This window comes from Manduca sexta, chromosome 10, assembly GCF_014839805.1.
Source record: "Manduca sexta isolate Smith_Timp_Sample1 chromosome 10, JHU_Msex_v1.0, whole genome shotgun sequence".
Lineage (NCBI taxonomy): Eukaryota > Metazoa > Arthropoda > Insecta > Lepidoptera > Sphingidae > Manduca > Manduca sexta.
Window position 1 is genome coordinate 6310815 of NC_051124.1, and position 15628 is coordinate 6326442.

Below are 15628 nucleotides of genomic sequence, written 5' to 3' on the forward strand. Positions count from 1 at the left end.
AGTCACACTTCTTTGCAATGAAATATGTGTATTCATTAATCCATTATTTTTTCTAGTTTATACCGGAAATACTAAATTCACAGATAAATGTTGAATCAAGAAAGGTCATATTTGTAGGACTCGTGATTTTGTCAAATAAAACCTCTGCTATTTAACCTACAGGACTATTTCCAGATTTTAGTAACAGTAAAAATCTTGGATTAATGATTTTAAATCACAAAAAATATCTACTTAAGCCTTGAAAGAAAATAATAAAAGTTAGATTTTCTCAATTTCAATATTTACATATTGCGTTTCCAATGATAATAAAATTTATAAAAGTACATACAAGAAAAATTTTATACCAATTGAGAATTTAAAATATCAACACCTTTTCAATTATATTTATCTCATTCAAAAGTTTTCTACGCCTATACAAGCTATGTAGTACATAAGTATAAGGGTTTACTTTACTAAAGGAAATGACATGATAAATTCATTTATTGATAGTTTTTTACGATATAATATTATCTGTGTCAACAGTCTACAACAATTTCTTCTTTTACAACATTGGCATCTCCTGCCGGCGCTAAATTGTTGTCTGCAATCGGTGCTGGGCTCTTATAGTACTTGTTACTCGCGTAATGTTCTTTCAAATATTCTCCACCCATTTCATAATAATCTTCCTTAGACACACACCAGTTTTCAAACTCGTTGCTACCGGCGAAATCTCTGGCGCCGTACCACGGATCTAGACTTGGATTTTTCGCTTTGACTACTTTGTGCGTCGATTGAAATGGTCTCATTTCAAGGAGTTCTCTTTCTAGCCGTTCTTTTAAACCTAAAAATACGTTATAAACAAAATAAATAATACAAAATTTGAACGCTGAGATAAAAACAGAAGTTAGGTTTACACAATAACAAATATTGATTTTAAAAATGTGTCTGCAACCACTACGCGTTATGATTAGGATAACAAATCATTATTTACCAGAAAAAAACAAAAACTTCTATAACACTCGTGTGGAATGCACATATATTTAAAATACCTGGAAATTGTGAACAGCCGCCGGTAAGGAATACATTGTTAGCTAAGAGCAACTGATCTTCAGGGCTAAAATGTTTGAAGACATATTCCATTGATTCTGCCAAACCAGCTTCCAAGTTACCCATCATAGAGGGTTGGAACATAAGTTCAGGAGCTCTGTAAATAAAAAGAATAAAAATTAAAAGAATAAGAATTGTATTAGCAGTAGCTTATCAAATTAGTATCAAGAGCAAAATATCGTCCAAATATATTAATATTTGAGAAAAAAAATGTATGCATTTGTATAGTCAACTATACAAATAAGTACATAATCATATTTTATAATTTACTTCAGTGGAAAAACAAACTTTAATACAAACATATATAAACACTGTGAAGTTTTCAATTTGTTTGATTATTTTTGTCGCTGTCTGTACATCGGTCTACACCGGCAAAAATAATTTTATTACAACAACCACATTCTTTGAAGGATGAACCAACATGTAGAAAATATTGGCCAATATGTGAGTGAATAATCGATATGTGTGCTACTGCTTGGCAAATGTGTGGACGCCGTGGCTATCATTCAGCAAGCATCTTTTGATGTAAGATGTATAAATAACAAACTGATTTCGCGACAACGTGTGTGGCAGCACTCACTCCCACTCAAATACCTGCCAAGTTACAATAAATGCCTTTTTACACGTCGGTCATAGGTATTGGCCATAACCATTGATATATTATACATATTTATATTGGCTAACATGTAAAGCAGCTTGTGGCTATTGATTAGTCATTCAAATTACGAGCCCAAGCCTACGCTGCGCACACATTGGCGCTCGGCGTAGGCTCGAGCGTTAGAACCGTTTTACATACGACGTTTGGACTTGATAAAATTAATATTGTTGTCTGTGATTGTGATTCAACCAATAAACATTACTATATGGAAGACAAGGTTTTTATTACACGTGAAGTTGATGAGAATATGGAAACCCCATGAGCTCCACAAGCTATTAGAAGCCATGAGTGACCTGTAGGGCTCTATGGCGAGGTGCAGCTGGTGCGTGGTGTGGCGCTGGTCGGCGGCGGGCGGCGGCTCGTACTCTCGCAGCGCCTCCTCCAGCTCCACCAGCCGCTCGCCGTCCGCCTCAGAGTCCGAGTCCGCCTCGCGACTTATGCTGGCAACATAATATATTATCCAGACTTCGATTGTCTCGGTGGCGTAGTTGTGATGGATATACGGTATGAATACGATTACGGCGCTGAGGTTCTGGGTTCGAAACTCGAGTCGGGCCAAAAATTATAGTGACTGGGTTCTTTTTTTTTTTAATTACTCAATTGCAGTTTGGAGTCAGGAAGTTGGCGGTGTGCTACGGAAAGCACGTAAAGCCGTTGGTCCTGCGCCTGATCTCTTTCAGGTCATATCGAATTGCCGTCTTGCCGGGCTATGTGAGTGAAGAAACAGAGAAGTGCATTGTTGTAGTTGTCATGGTGTTAGTATGAACAGCCTACAGGCATGTGAAAACATGTAGTTTACAATATATTGGGAGAATTATTATGCGTTGTGCGCGAGTTACCTTTTGTAAGCGTCCCAGTCGGAGTCCTGGTCGCCGAAGTCGTCTCCGGCGGCGGCGAGGCGCGAGATGACGCGCATGCGCTCGGCGGCGGCGGCGGAGCGACGCTTGGCCATCGCCGCGCGCCGCGCCCGCCGCGACTCGCGCCGCGCCACCAGCGAGCGGTACTGACAACATACACACGCGCTCATTACAGACACACCAATAATAAAATGACCTATAGAATTGGCTCTCCATAGTAGAAATATAATTCAACGTACTTTAGCTCTCGTCTCATTGAGCCAGGCCTGAAACGCTTCCGGATCGGAAGGTGGTTGCATACGGCCGGGTGTTGGTCGAACTTCAAGATTCTCCTCTGCATTGGCCGCGGCCAGGATTCTTTGTTTGTTCTTCTCTATGCGAACGTTTATGTTTGATATTTGTCTCTGCGGAAAAAATCTTTCCTATTTAATAAACAGAAAAGTGGTAATCACAGCAAACGTTTCTGTTGCACAAGAGATACGTCACATCAGTAATGATAGTCATTAAAAAATAATATCTTATCTACCTGAAGGTCTTCATAGCTTTTTATATCAAATCCTTTGATAGCTTCATTAAATTCATCAGTGTCACCATCTTCTATCATATCCTGTAAATAATAACAAACACGAAATTAACAGAAAGTACATAATTTCATTATTGAATAAAATTTTGCATGCTGTTTGCAATGGGAAGAGGTAAAAGGTGTGATTTATGTGAACAGAACCCAATTTCTGCAACAAATGAAGAAGAATATCAGAAATATTGAAGTCTTTTTGAATGATTTTTATTTTTGTGGATTTGAACAAAGACCCGAAAGTAAAAAATGGGGTGTCATTATTTGCTTATGCTGATCCCAAAATAATAATCAGCAATGTATTAAACAAAAATAAAAAACAAGTATACCTGTATTGCTAGAAGTTGATTCAATTGTTCCTCATCCTCAGCAAGCCTTTCTTCTCTTTTCCTGGCATTTATTTCCAATAACCGACGAGCCATTTCCTTCTTTCGCTCTTTCTGTTGCTCAGCTAAAACCATTTATAATTAAAAGTTGAAGAATGTACAATGGGAACATACAAAAAATGAATACAAATTATGAATTTGTTTTTTATAACTTTAACAAATATGATTTTACTCTACAATAATTTTTCGAAACAATTCTCTTTGAAAAAATATTTATTAAATATATATAAAAACACTTGCAGACTTTAGTTAAAGATAATGTAACCCATATACCTGACCAGAAAAATAAAAATCTTGTTTTGTGGGAGCTTTATCTTTTTGTAACAAAGTTATGTTTGTCAGTACTACAAATTAGTTCTCTATTCCACACAACATAGCAAGGCTTTTTATTTTTCTAGTTAAGCTATAAATATCTACCAGTAAGTCCGGAAGAGCTGGCTGTTTGTACATAAGGCAGTTGTACTTTTTTAACATTTGCTTCATAATAGTCAGGATTTGACCATTTTCTAATTTCCTCTTGATAGTCTAGTGCCACTGAACTGTGCTCCTGAAGTATCTCCTCTATGCGCGACATTGTTATAGCATTCACATGAACAGGATATTTCAATTGTAAAAGTTTATGTAAATAACTTATCATTTCACTACCACCTGAAAATGAATTGTATATAATTTTGTCTACTTTCATGATTAAACTTTAAATTTATATGAAAGCAAGTCAATATCTAATAGAAATGGTAAATATATACCCCTTTATTCATTAACATTATTTATCTAAGGCAGAGCATTCCTGTGATAACAAGTCTGTTTTTCAGCTTTGTTTATTGTCTGATAAACAAAGCTGAGAACCAGACTTGCAGACTTCCAGACTGCAGACACTGTATTAGATTTTCATATAGAATAGCACTTCAGGAAACATTCATTTTATGTTTATTTTGTATGGTATAGCTACTGATAATATATTTCTACACACCTAAATTTATCCTTCTAGCATGTTCCCCAATAACTTTACCCCTGATTACAGGTATGATGTGTATGGTGTGGTAACCACAGTTGACTATGAGTGCCGTATCTCCTATGTCATTTCTGTACATGCTGAACAAAGAGTCAACTCCATAGCTCACAGCGGGTATACCATATCCCTCAAATAATAGTTCAGACATCACTGTAACACAAAAGTTTACTTATGAACATACTAATTCATTCAAAATATCTTAATTAAAAAATATCAATAAGGATATTAAATAAGATCAATAATGATGTAAAATAATATCACAAAGGATATTAAATAATATCATAAATTGCATAGACAATTTGTATGTTCTAACTTTACTAATATTGTGCTCATGAGTAAAGGTAGGATTATCTATTGGTTTAAATTTGGAATTACAATAATTTATACAATTCACATAATGCAACAAGTTCTTTTTAAATCACATAAACTTTTAAAAAGTACTTCATACAGGCTTATGGTAATCATCAATGGTTTTGCAAATAAATTTAGGTAAAATATAATTACTTACACTGCCTGCAATAATTGGGTGTCACAAAAGCCTCAGTCATAACAATAGGATGTGGCACACTGCCCTCACTGTCAATACCTAGATGTGAGAATATGTAATCACACACTTGTTCTTGCACCTCAAAATGTGTCACTACATTTTTATCAAACTGAGTCTTTAGTTGAAATCTGTGGAACAAATGGTGACGTGATTAATGCTTAACAGTCCATTTAATCTAATTGATGTATTAAAATTAGTAATAGTAAAAAAAAAAATATGAATAAAAATAGAATAGTATGTATATACAAACATTCATAAAGAAAATGATCCATGGTCTATCCTTAATTATATGATATAAATATTATCATACAAGAATAAAACAATATGGAAGTATTCTAAAAATTCTTAATGTTGCTTACCTTACAGCTTCTATGTTTAATATATCATTCCCTATTTGAATAGGGGGAGTAACAGGCGGTTCTGCATCCTTCTTACATCTATCCTTCCTAGGTCTGGCAATAAGATTCTTAAATATAAGATGAGGTTCCTCATATATTGACCAGCCGACTCTGCATTGATATGAACCTAAATTTATGTTGAATTCAGTTAAAAACCTGATTCTTTTGCATATAAACAAAAAGTTTACTAAAATATACTACTAACCGTTATCTATTACTAACGGTATATGACCAAATTTTAATGTTGGTCCATATTCGTGTACTATATCTGGAACTGTCTTGTAATCTTTTAGCACAAGAATATTTTCCATTTTATAAGGTTAAAAAATATTTTTATGAATCCAAGCCGGTTCCAGAGCCCGAGCAATATGTCAAATGTCAAAGTCATAAATGACAACGGAGTTCTGACAAGTATGACAAGTGTTGCCAAGGCTAACACAATTCCCTTTAAATAAGAAGAATTCCCTAACTTGCATTTTAAGTTCACTACAGTCCGAAACGAAAGTGCACACCAGCTATTTTCAGATCGTTTTCTTTGTCTTGTGGATTCGCTAAGAGTCGGATTCTAGATTCGTTTCCTAGGTGAGGCATTCATTCATGAGGGTTTTGCTAATACGTTTTGCCCGGAACGGTGTTCCTCAGAAGTTGTGGACGTCAGAATGCGACGTCATGAATACTAGCCAAATAGGTGATTTCAATAAACAGTGGCGACATAAATCGACGTGAGGATACGGACGGAAACAAAATAAAATGGACGCAAATCTCAAACAGAGTAAAACAATTCCTCGATTTTAACTGTTATGTAAGATGGCAAAAATGACCCTAAAAGCAACAAGCCAATGTCATGGGCAATGGCCCAGTGCACTCATCCGTATACACTGCGACTGTAAAAAAAAACCATCCCAATCTATTATCAGATTTCGATAATATCCAATCAAAATAAATTATTTGTAAGCATATCAAAAAATTAAATATTCTGATAGGTCTATTCTCCCGATCGATAGAAAAAAGCGATTGGGAACGTTTATTAAAATCGGTACTAGTGATGTGCCAACTCGGGATAAATACAACTTGAGCTAACTCGAGTTGAAATTCACGTAACTCGAGTTAACTGGGTAAAATGAAACTGAGTAATGATTTGTTTTGGGTTATTTTTACAAATGTAATGACCCACCAATAAAAAAGGAATTTATTTATTCATCATGAATTTATGTTTTATGTACTTATTTTCTTACTTTATTTTAATATAAATAAAGTAAGTATTTAAACTCGAGTTTAAGAGAATTCAAAGCGAGGTGACTCGATCTAAACCCAACTCGAGTTAACTCGAAAGTATAACTAACTATACTGTTTAATGTCTTTGGAAAGTATGGAATCTACAGTAGCCATCAACCACCCTTGAAATAACATCTATTTAATTTCTAGGTCATTGGTTGCATTATGTCTTTTATTATGAAAATGGGGACTAAAATATAATAATCATCAATATATTATAAAAAAAAACGTCTATACTAATTTCATGAAGTTTATTCACAATACTGTTTAATCCATTACAATAACTTCTTCACTCCACATATTGACAATCTAATATTTAGTTTCGACATTACACGCTAAACAATTTCTCTATCACGTAGCCATAAATGACCATAAGGAATGTGCACAAATCAATTTATAAATGATCTGGAGGACAAGTGGCTGTGATATATTTTATATACTGTATACAGTTTGCGAATAACAACTTTTAATCATAAATAGAACATTTGAATATTTACATTAAGGTCACATATTACAATATAGATTTTCAAAAATGTTCACATTAATACGCGTTTTAATTCCGACTGGTGTTATGTACAAAAGTGCTACTTTATAACTGTAATACAAGCCGAGCGCATTAAAGGCAACAATAACAACAAACTAGTTTAAATAAGGTTTGGTAACAACATTAGGCTTTAGCTCCGACCACGGTTCCGGCCTGTTTGTCGATCTGCTCCTTCTCCAGTTGCTTGCCGAGGTACTCCCTGGAAAATAAACAGCAGCATTAATTGTTATTACCACCGAAAACACGAGAGGTTAAAATATGTAAAAGAGCAAATATCACATACTGCAGCGTTATTTTATATTTTTTTATGTTTAGAATAACAAGACGAGCTTCCCGTTCGCCTGATGGAAAGCAATACGACCGCCCATAAACAGTAGTACATACAAGCTCATGTTTCTCACCTGTGTCGGATAAGTTTGAAACTCTATTATTATCAGGAAAATTAATATCTTAAATCAAAGTGAAATAGAACCTTTTTCTTTTATGCAACATGCAAAAGTTGTACATTACATTACATTTAATGCATAATGTACACAAGATCAGTAGCGGAGCTTGCCATAATGGCCCTATATCAATATATGTTGGGGGCCTTTCAGGATAGTGCGTACTAATGGGCGCTCGCTTAATTTAATGTAGGTGTGAGCCAAGAGGGACTCCTAAAGCTTGGAAGCCCCGTTTATTGATAGGCTGATGCAGCGGTGCACAGGATGTCGTATAATAGATTAAGTTCTACTAAATTCGTCGACATTACGTACCAGTTGTGGACCATAAGTTTTTGTACAGCCAGCAGAGCTTCGTATCTCACATTGGGGTCGTCGTGGCTCAACAGATACATGACACGTTGTTTACCGCCCAACTGTTCGATAATACTGTAAAAAGAAAATCTATTAGCATCCAAAATATTTTTAATATAAAATGTAACTTTTAATTATCTACATAGTACAATTTTTGTATTATTCTTCTAAGGCAAAATGATTCCTGTAAACATGATGCAGTCAACATAAGAAATCATTACACTGGAGTAGTACATTATGGATTATATCTTCTAGTTGCACAATCCATTTATTGAACCCGACTCAACAGCTGATCCCGGCAGCGAACGTCGAAACGAGCCATTTAAGCCATTTTTCCCCATTTTAATCATAGTCATTATGCAGTTAGGCACAAATAACTATTATATTTGTTACTCTCTAAATGATATGTAATAAAAATGATACTACATCTGGGGTAAAATACTCTCATTACTTGCCGGTTTTCCTTGGGCTTCTCTTTACTTAACACCAAGTGCAATGAATACTCAGCATAATAAATGCCGAGTACTCGATAAAAAAAATATAGTAATAGAATAGAGATGAAATTTTCTCATATTTCAATCATGGTTATCTTTACATATAAGATTTTTTCATATATTTCGCATCACCAGACGGTGTGGTTCCAAGAGATGATGATTATCTATATAATTTATAATTTTTTATGCAACACAAAAAAAGGCATGTATGTTCTGCTACACATTGGAACCCGTAGTGAATCGCTAGTAAAGTGTAATGGGAGTGCACTTACTGCTTCCCGCGCGGGTAGTGGCGCACGTACTCGCCGACGTCGTAGCAGGCCACGGCGAGCACGACGGGGTCGTGACTCTTCTCGAGCAGGTGCACGAGCGTGCGCAGCAGCTCCTGCCCGCGCTCGTTGAGGCGCGCCGCGTTCTCGCGCCAGAACTTCGCCGACTTGTGCACCGGAGACCACTCCAGGCTGTTGCGCATATTAAACATTGACAACCTCAACTTAAACTATCCGATACCGAGAGTAAACTAATCAACTGGGATCGGATATTTAAAACGCCGATAAGTTGACTTTTCTGTTCTAATGATTAAATATTAATTTATTCGCTCACTCTTTAAGCAAAATAAAATAAGATATTACAACTAAGAAATTGTAATAACTTTTTGACAATTATTAAGCGTAAACATTTAATTTTCTTTCCATGGTGTACACACATTATAATTTTGTTAGTGCTTTTTAATGCACTTATCGATAATCATTAAGTATTTTTTTACTATCAGGATTAAGTTAATGAGTGACATCATATTTTTCTGCAAGCACAGATCATAATAAATGCATGTGTTAAACAGATTATTAGAATATTTCCATTTCATCATATTTCCATGGAGCTGTCCTTCAGTATGATTATCCAATTACAATTTTTTTTTTTGTGCTATATCCTAATACTACAAATATATATAATATCCTTACCGTCCACTCTTGACTTCAGTGGCGTATTGGTCAAAGGAGCTAAGGTCTTGTACGGAAGCCTGCAGACGTTCATTGAGGAACTCCACGTCGTTCATGATGTCCTCGTCATCAGAGCGCTTCTGCTCGAGGATGGACAGTTGCTTCAATACTTTGCACTGAACCATAGCGATGCAATGTTCCTTTGCAACCTGCCAAAACATATTATGATTAATTGCTTAACTAGCAAATGCATCACGAAAACTGCTAGCCGTACGCCTTATAGAAAGTACTGTAATTAAAACACTTGCAAAATATATAAACTACCTGTTGGTCTTGAGGTTTCTCAATCAAGTTGCGGAATACGGCGAGCACGATGCGAGTGACCTTTTCCTTCACCGAGTCGCTGAGGATGTCCGCGAGGATCGGGATGGCGTTGAACTTGTTCATTTTCTCGGCCAGCAGCGGGTTGAACGTCAGCACCCACAGGCAGAATACCAGCTGGTATTGCACCTGGGATCGTCACATGATTATAGGACAATGAGCATAATATGCTTGGAAATTACTTAATTACTGTTATTCGTGTCCACCAATGCAATTGAATAACCATTGTACCTTTTTTTTTTACGTAGGTAAATCGTCAGTTGACTATCTCCCGCCTTGGGATGGGCGGGAGGGCGTGTCAGACTTTTACTGACTAAGAACCTACGGTGTTCCCATCCTTTGCCTATGTGCCTAGGTCCAAGATCCGGTGGCATTGAGACCTAGGCAGGCACATAACCATTGTACCTCAGATATAACGTATGTCCTTCAACAACCTTTAAAAAAGTAAGGCTATTGAATGAGGTTCGTATTATCGAACAAATATTCTATTATTACGTAATTCATTTTTGTTCATAAAGTTATGCAGAGTTTTTATTTCAGTAAAGTAGTTTGCCCTAGAGGGGCCTAGTATCAAAATATTGCGGGGACCTTTCAGCGGCGCAGTATCCATCATCGGGGCCCCTAACCCCTTTGTGTGTCACTGACACGGGTGATACAGCAATAACTACGCCCCTAGTTTATTGCTTTAGTGTAAAGTCAGTCTATAAGTATAGTGCTAATTAAATAAGCTCTTCAATATTCATACCTGAAAGTTGACTCTGGAAGCCAGGATGGACAGCAGCGTGGAGATGCCATCGACAGACAGGAATGCAAAGCGGTACTCGTCGACGCGCAGCATCATTTGCAGGCATCGAGCCACAGACTGGATGTAATCGTTGTTCTGCATACAGACCAAGTATAATGCTCTTAGCTCCAATCATTATAGTATAGTTTTCTAGCATTTTTTTTGTGTTATTCTCCATTTAATCAGTATCTACTAATTACTACTTTGTTACTTCCCTCTTTTCAAATACTTAATTTCCAAGTTAGAGACAAAATATTAATTATTAAAAATTATATTTTGGTTGTAGTACTTTAAGTCTTTATGAATGTTTTTCTTATATTTAAGCGCCCAACATAATATGAAATGGTTAGTTACATAAAAAAAATATAAAGGTAAATTCCATTCAAGCATAAGTTTCACAAAATTCTTTACAGAACATTTCTGAGAGTAGATTTTTAAACTTTTTAATGTTTTGAACGTATTATTATACCAAAAATATATTGACATGTTCAATAAATACGATAAACCACAACAAAGAAGCACATTTCCAAGCACATATTCCACATCTCACAATCGTAAGGAAGTTTACTTACGAATATGTTAATAAAATATGATTATTATAGAATAACAAGAAGTGTAGCTGTTAATGGATACGGGACCAACATAATTGAGTAAATGTATATTAATAATACATTTGATAGCTATGCCGTAACTCAACAAAGCAACGAAAAATCAGTACTTAATTAGAGAGAGAGAGCATATTATGAAGGACAGTTTTTGTCAGGTTTGGATGGATTTATAATTGATACCTACACACATGCCTAGATTACATAACATATTATATATGAGCTGCATTCAATTATAATAAAGAGAATGCAGTAGGTAGTGGAGATGAAAGCATGCAAGATTAATTTTTCTTATAACATATTGCATAGCAATCTGGTCGTGAAAGCTTTAATAAAATTATTTTCTGCTCACTGCGACACTGTCAACTTACATAAAGAAAGCATGTCACTGCATCAGGTTGCGACCATAGCCATAAGCTAGACATCATACTTATTACAGGATTATAATTTCAAAATGAAATATTTTCTTGTTTTTAATGCTTTGAGTTTATTTAACCATAGTACATAAGGTTTAAAACTTATGTTTTCCTACGTAATAAAAACTTTCCCCTTTTCGACTAAATATAAATTAAACCCATCTTTGATACTTATGCGCCAAGATAAATACTTATTACAAAAATACATGTAGTATTTGGAAATAACTCCTAAGCAATGTGCTTCAATCAATAGAAACTCATGCGTGCTAACGGGACTCAATTGTGTTAGGTTTTAAGATTTATTTATTGAATTATATGTTGATCACTAATTGTCACTGGTTTTCTGTTCTACAACAAATATGAGCTCATTATCTCTCAAGTTTTATTAACACGTAAACACGAAATCCCTGTGATATACTATACAATATATTAATATGTATTAACAAAAAATGTTACGATGGTTGTAATCATCTGAAAACTTCCAATGTTAGTAATACTTACTGAAAAACGTTAGTCATTCTTTGTTACATAATATTGTTTAACACTCAGCTTTGTGACGACATCTACACATGATATCGAATACCTTATGCAGACCAGGAGGCAAGTCCTCATGCGGTTTCAGCTCATCAAAAGAGCTGTAAAGGCTGCAGTATTTCTCAGCTGCATCGGAATGTTCCTTTTCCTTGTGATGTTTGTGTTTATCGGAGAAATTCTCTTTCTCGTGCGCCAACATAACCTGCTCTGCATGCTCTAACTCAGCAGACATTTTCTCCGCCTTACCAGAAAACAAACCTTTCAGTGACAACACATCACGTCCCTCAAAGCCCCAATGCTGATGCTTGCTGGCGATGCTCACAACATTGTGTTATGTTTGTGTACCCTGAGTCACACTCGTCCGTTGTGTTACTCTTTGCAATTAATTTAAATTTGAGTTAAAATTTAATTATTTGCAATATAACTTATCATGTGGTAGAGTGTGACTGGTCAGAGTCCGTTTGTTTAGACACATCAATGATTTTTGTTATCAAAATATATTGCATCAAGCACTGCCACACGCCATTCTAAACTAACTACAGCAAGCATGTAAATCTATAATATGTACTAGATTTTTTCTACTTTATTACATAACATTGTGGTACATTTTATTTGCTATGGATAAACCAAATATATCTATAAGAATATACTCTATAAATTATTATTATGATGGAATGTTGTATGTTGTCAAATGGTCATTGAAGTCAAAATTTGATCACTATTAGATTGTTACTTACATGATTTCATGGTATTAATGCTTGATGTCAGTATATTAGTGGATGATTAGTATGGATAATGTGATAATATATAATTATGCGTTATTAATAAACCCAAACTTTACAAAATCTTCAATATTGAAGTGTAGAAAGAAACAAAGATGATGCAGTATCTACAGGCAAAGCTCCAATAAGCATGCATATTGCATTATTATATAGAAATCAATCAATAATAAAATAACAGGACAAATCATTGAATAAAATATTAACATGCATTGTAATTCCATGCTATTTCCAATTTACATACTCTATTAATGTCGTTTTTAGCACTCACATTCATCTTGAGTTGATCCTTCAGCCAGGAGAGGTAGAAATGCAGGTCACTCTTGTCCATGAGTTGTGGATGCCAGCAGGCCAGCTTGGCGATGATGCGCGCGGTCATGTGCTGCACAAATTCATCTTGACGATTCAAGAGGTTCAAGAATGGTTGCCAGATGTTGCCAGAGTACTTGGTCTCACGGAAGATTTTCACTCTTGACTTGTCTTCCTGAAATAACAATTTGTCTGAGATGCTAAATGTGTTAATAGACATTGTTGAATGATAATAAATATATAATACCTAAAATATTTAAGAAATGTACTTATAAAGAACTTTACTAAACAGATCAGTTTCAAGTGCTAACATAATCTTACAAGACACCTTGGATGATTGAATTTAAATTATAATACTGTATGTGCTTCATAAAAAAGGAATGTTCCCATATTTACTAATCTACAATAAGAAATAAACTATAAGTATGAAAAGGAATCCTGTGAAAACACCAGTTATTTAAATATTATGACTAAGTTGGTATTCCAAATGTTGGATTAAATTAAAGAGGCATTGTTTAGTGCTGTTTATTCTCAATTTTGGTACTTACAATCAGGTAAATAACTTTTGCTTATCTGGTCATTTTATGGCATTAAAAGACTACCAATTAAACTTAATATTAGAGTATTTCTTAAAATAAATGTATGTAAAGGAATAGTTTTTATGGAATATTTTAAAATAATTTTCTGTCTCATCTATTTTTTTTTGTTTGTCCTAATACATTTGTTCTATTACATACTATGTATACAGAATTCTTTTATTAAAATAAACACAGATAAGCCAAAAAAATTGTAATAAGTTTTTGTTACATACATTTATTTTGACAAATACTTATAAATTAATTTTAAAACTCTAATCAAACAAGTAAATAACTTAGTTGCATAGTTTTGCTATGAATATTTTGTTTAGTAAATGTTACACAAAATTATCAAAGATCTTGTATATCTTTTCATTCATTAAGCAAATTGATTGATTTATAAGATGTCTTTTTTTCATAATTGATTATGGTACTTTGAACTAAAACATCATTAGTTTTACCTTTTGTTTGAGTTTGTAAAACAAATAATTTATATATATAAAAAGAATTAGAAAAAATGCAAAACTGGTCAAGAACCAATATGCACTTTTGGAATTTTACTCAATTGGTATCTGCTATGACAGGAATACATGTTTGTATCTATGTAAGTAAAAGTTTAATATGGTAATTAAATAATTAATAGACAAAGTTAGTAAATTATTAGAAATAGATATTAGATAGATATTAAAAAGAGTAAAATCAAAAATTTTCAGAGATGATGAAAATTAACAATTACCGATAGAATGTCATCAATGAGCACAAGTATGTACTGGATGGTGTGGTCCTTGCTGATGTGCGTCAGTAGGTTCAAGAACACATCTGCGCAGGCATCGGGGTTTTTGTCGGGCAGGTCCTTCTGACCGCGCTGGTCCAAATTCACGATGAAGTCATGATCCCGCTGCGTGATCATCTGACCCCTGGCCACAATCACACATTACAAACAATACGTGCCCAACATCTTTTACTAAGCTCGTCAATGGGAATTAACAAGTACTTACTGCAGATACGATTGCCAGTTGATCTGGGTCTGACGGATCTCGCTCGCACGAATCTGCAGGACGCTGGTTGCGGCAATCATGTCTAGAAAACATTATGCGTGATGTACGGACATGCAATTTATGTTTTTGTGAGACATTAAACTTTTATATACTTACCGATTTTATCATCACCCAGCGTCGGGATCAGCTGGCTAACCTTTTCATCACCGATGTTAGCCATTTTGGCCTAGTAATTTAATAACCACACCTGATTTTACTAGGGTAAAATCAAAAAATTGATCCTCCTTTTAAAAAATAGAGAATCGAACACAGCCTCAGCTGAGTGGTCTTGTGACTATGAAAAGTGAAGTTAGCTTTACTTACGTCGATAGTCATATGCTTACCTTCTCTTATAAACACTTTCCTAGCTGAAAGAAAGAGAAAGATATAAACAAAAACAGTTGTCTATTCTGCTTTTTTCAGCCAACATAATAAAAAAAGAAATGTCATTTCTTTCTATTCCAAAGAAAAATTAAAAAAACAGTAAAGAACAAAATTATCGGGAATCAGTGACAAAAATTTACATTAATTTATTTTGCGATAATCGGAGAAAATTTTACATCCAATGCAAAATCTGGAGTAGAAAAATGTAAAGAAATTACCTAAACAAATTTTAAATCTACAAAAAGCATATTTAAATTT

General features: G+C 34.6%; 2 protein-coding genes across 4 annotated transcripts; both read right to left on the bottom strand.

Annotated features, from left to right (window-relative positions):
* Positions 1-462: 462 nt before the first annotated feature.
* LOC115455883 (actin-related protein 5) lies at positions 463-5829 on the bottom strand. The gene is made up of 12 exons (XM_030184666.2): positions 5724-5829; positions 5480-5645; positions 5082-5248; positions 4532-4723; positions 3979-4209; positions 3505-3626; positions 3128-3208; positions 2841-3005; positions 2584-2747; positions 2038-2184; positions 1029-1183; positions 463-820 (listed from the first exon to the last, which is right to left on the bottom strand). Exons 1-12 carry the CDS (start codon positions 5827-5829, stop codon positions 516-518), a joined length of 2001 nt encoding a protein of 666 aa, XP_030040526.1. The 3' UTR covers positions 463-515.
* Positions 5830-7027: 1198 nt separating this feature from the next.
* On the bottom strand, positions 7028-15331 carry LOC115455795 (V-type proton ATPase subunit H-like). 3 transcript variants are annotated; one of them, XM_030184517.2, is made up of 11 exons: positions 15104-15331; positions 14948-15029; positions 14686-14866; positions 13337-13549; positions 12336-12527; positions 10693-10827; positions 9891-10076; positions 9588-9775; positions 8898-9086; positions 8093-8206; positions 7028-7536 (listed from the first exon to the last, which is right to left on the bottom strand). In XM_030184517.2, exons 1-11 carry the CDS (start codon positions 15165-15167, stop codon positions 7461-7463), a joined length of 1620 nt encoding a protein of 539 aa, XP_030040377.1. In that variant the 5' UTR covers positions 15168-15331; the 3' UTR covers positions 7028-7460. The 3 variants fall into 3 exon arrangements, with proteins under 3 accessions (XP_030040377.1, XP_030040379.1, XP_037292938.1); XM_030184519.2 differs by lacking the exon at positions 12336-12527 and having other exon boundaries at positions 15104-15330; XM_037437041.1 differs by lacking the exons at positions 14948-15029; positions 15104-15331 and having other exon boundaries at positions 14686-14885.
* Positions 15332-15628: the final 297 nt, after the last annotated feature.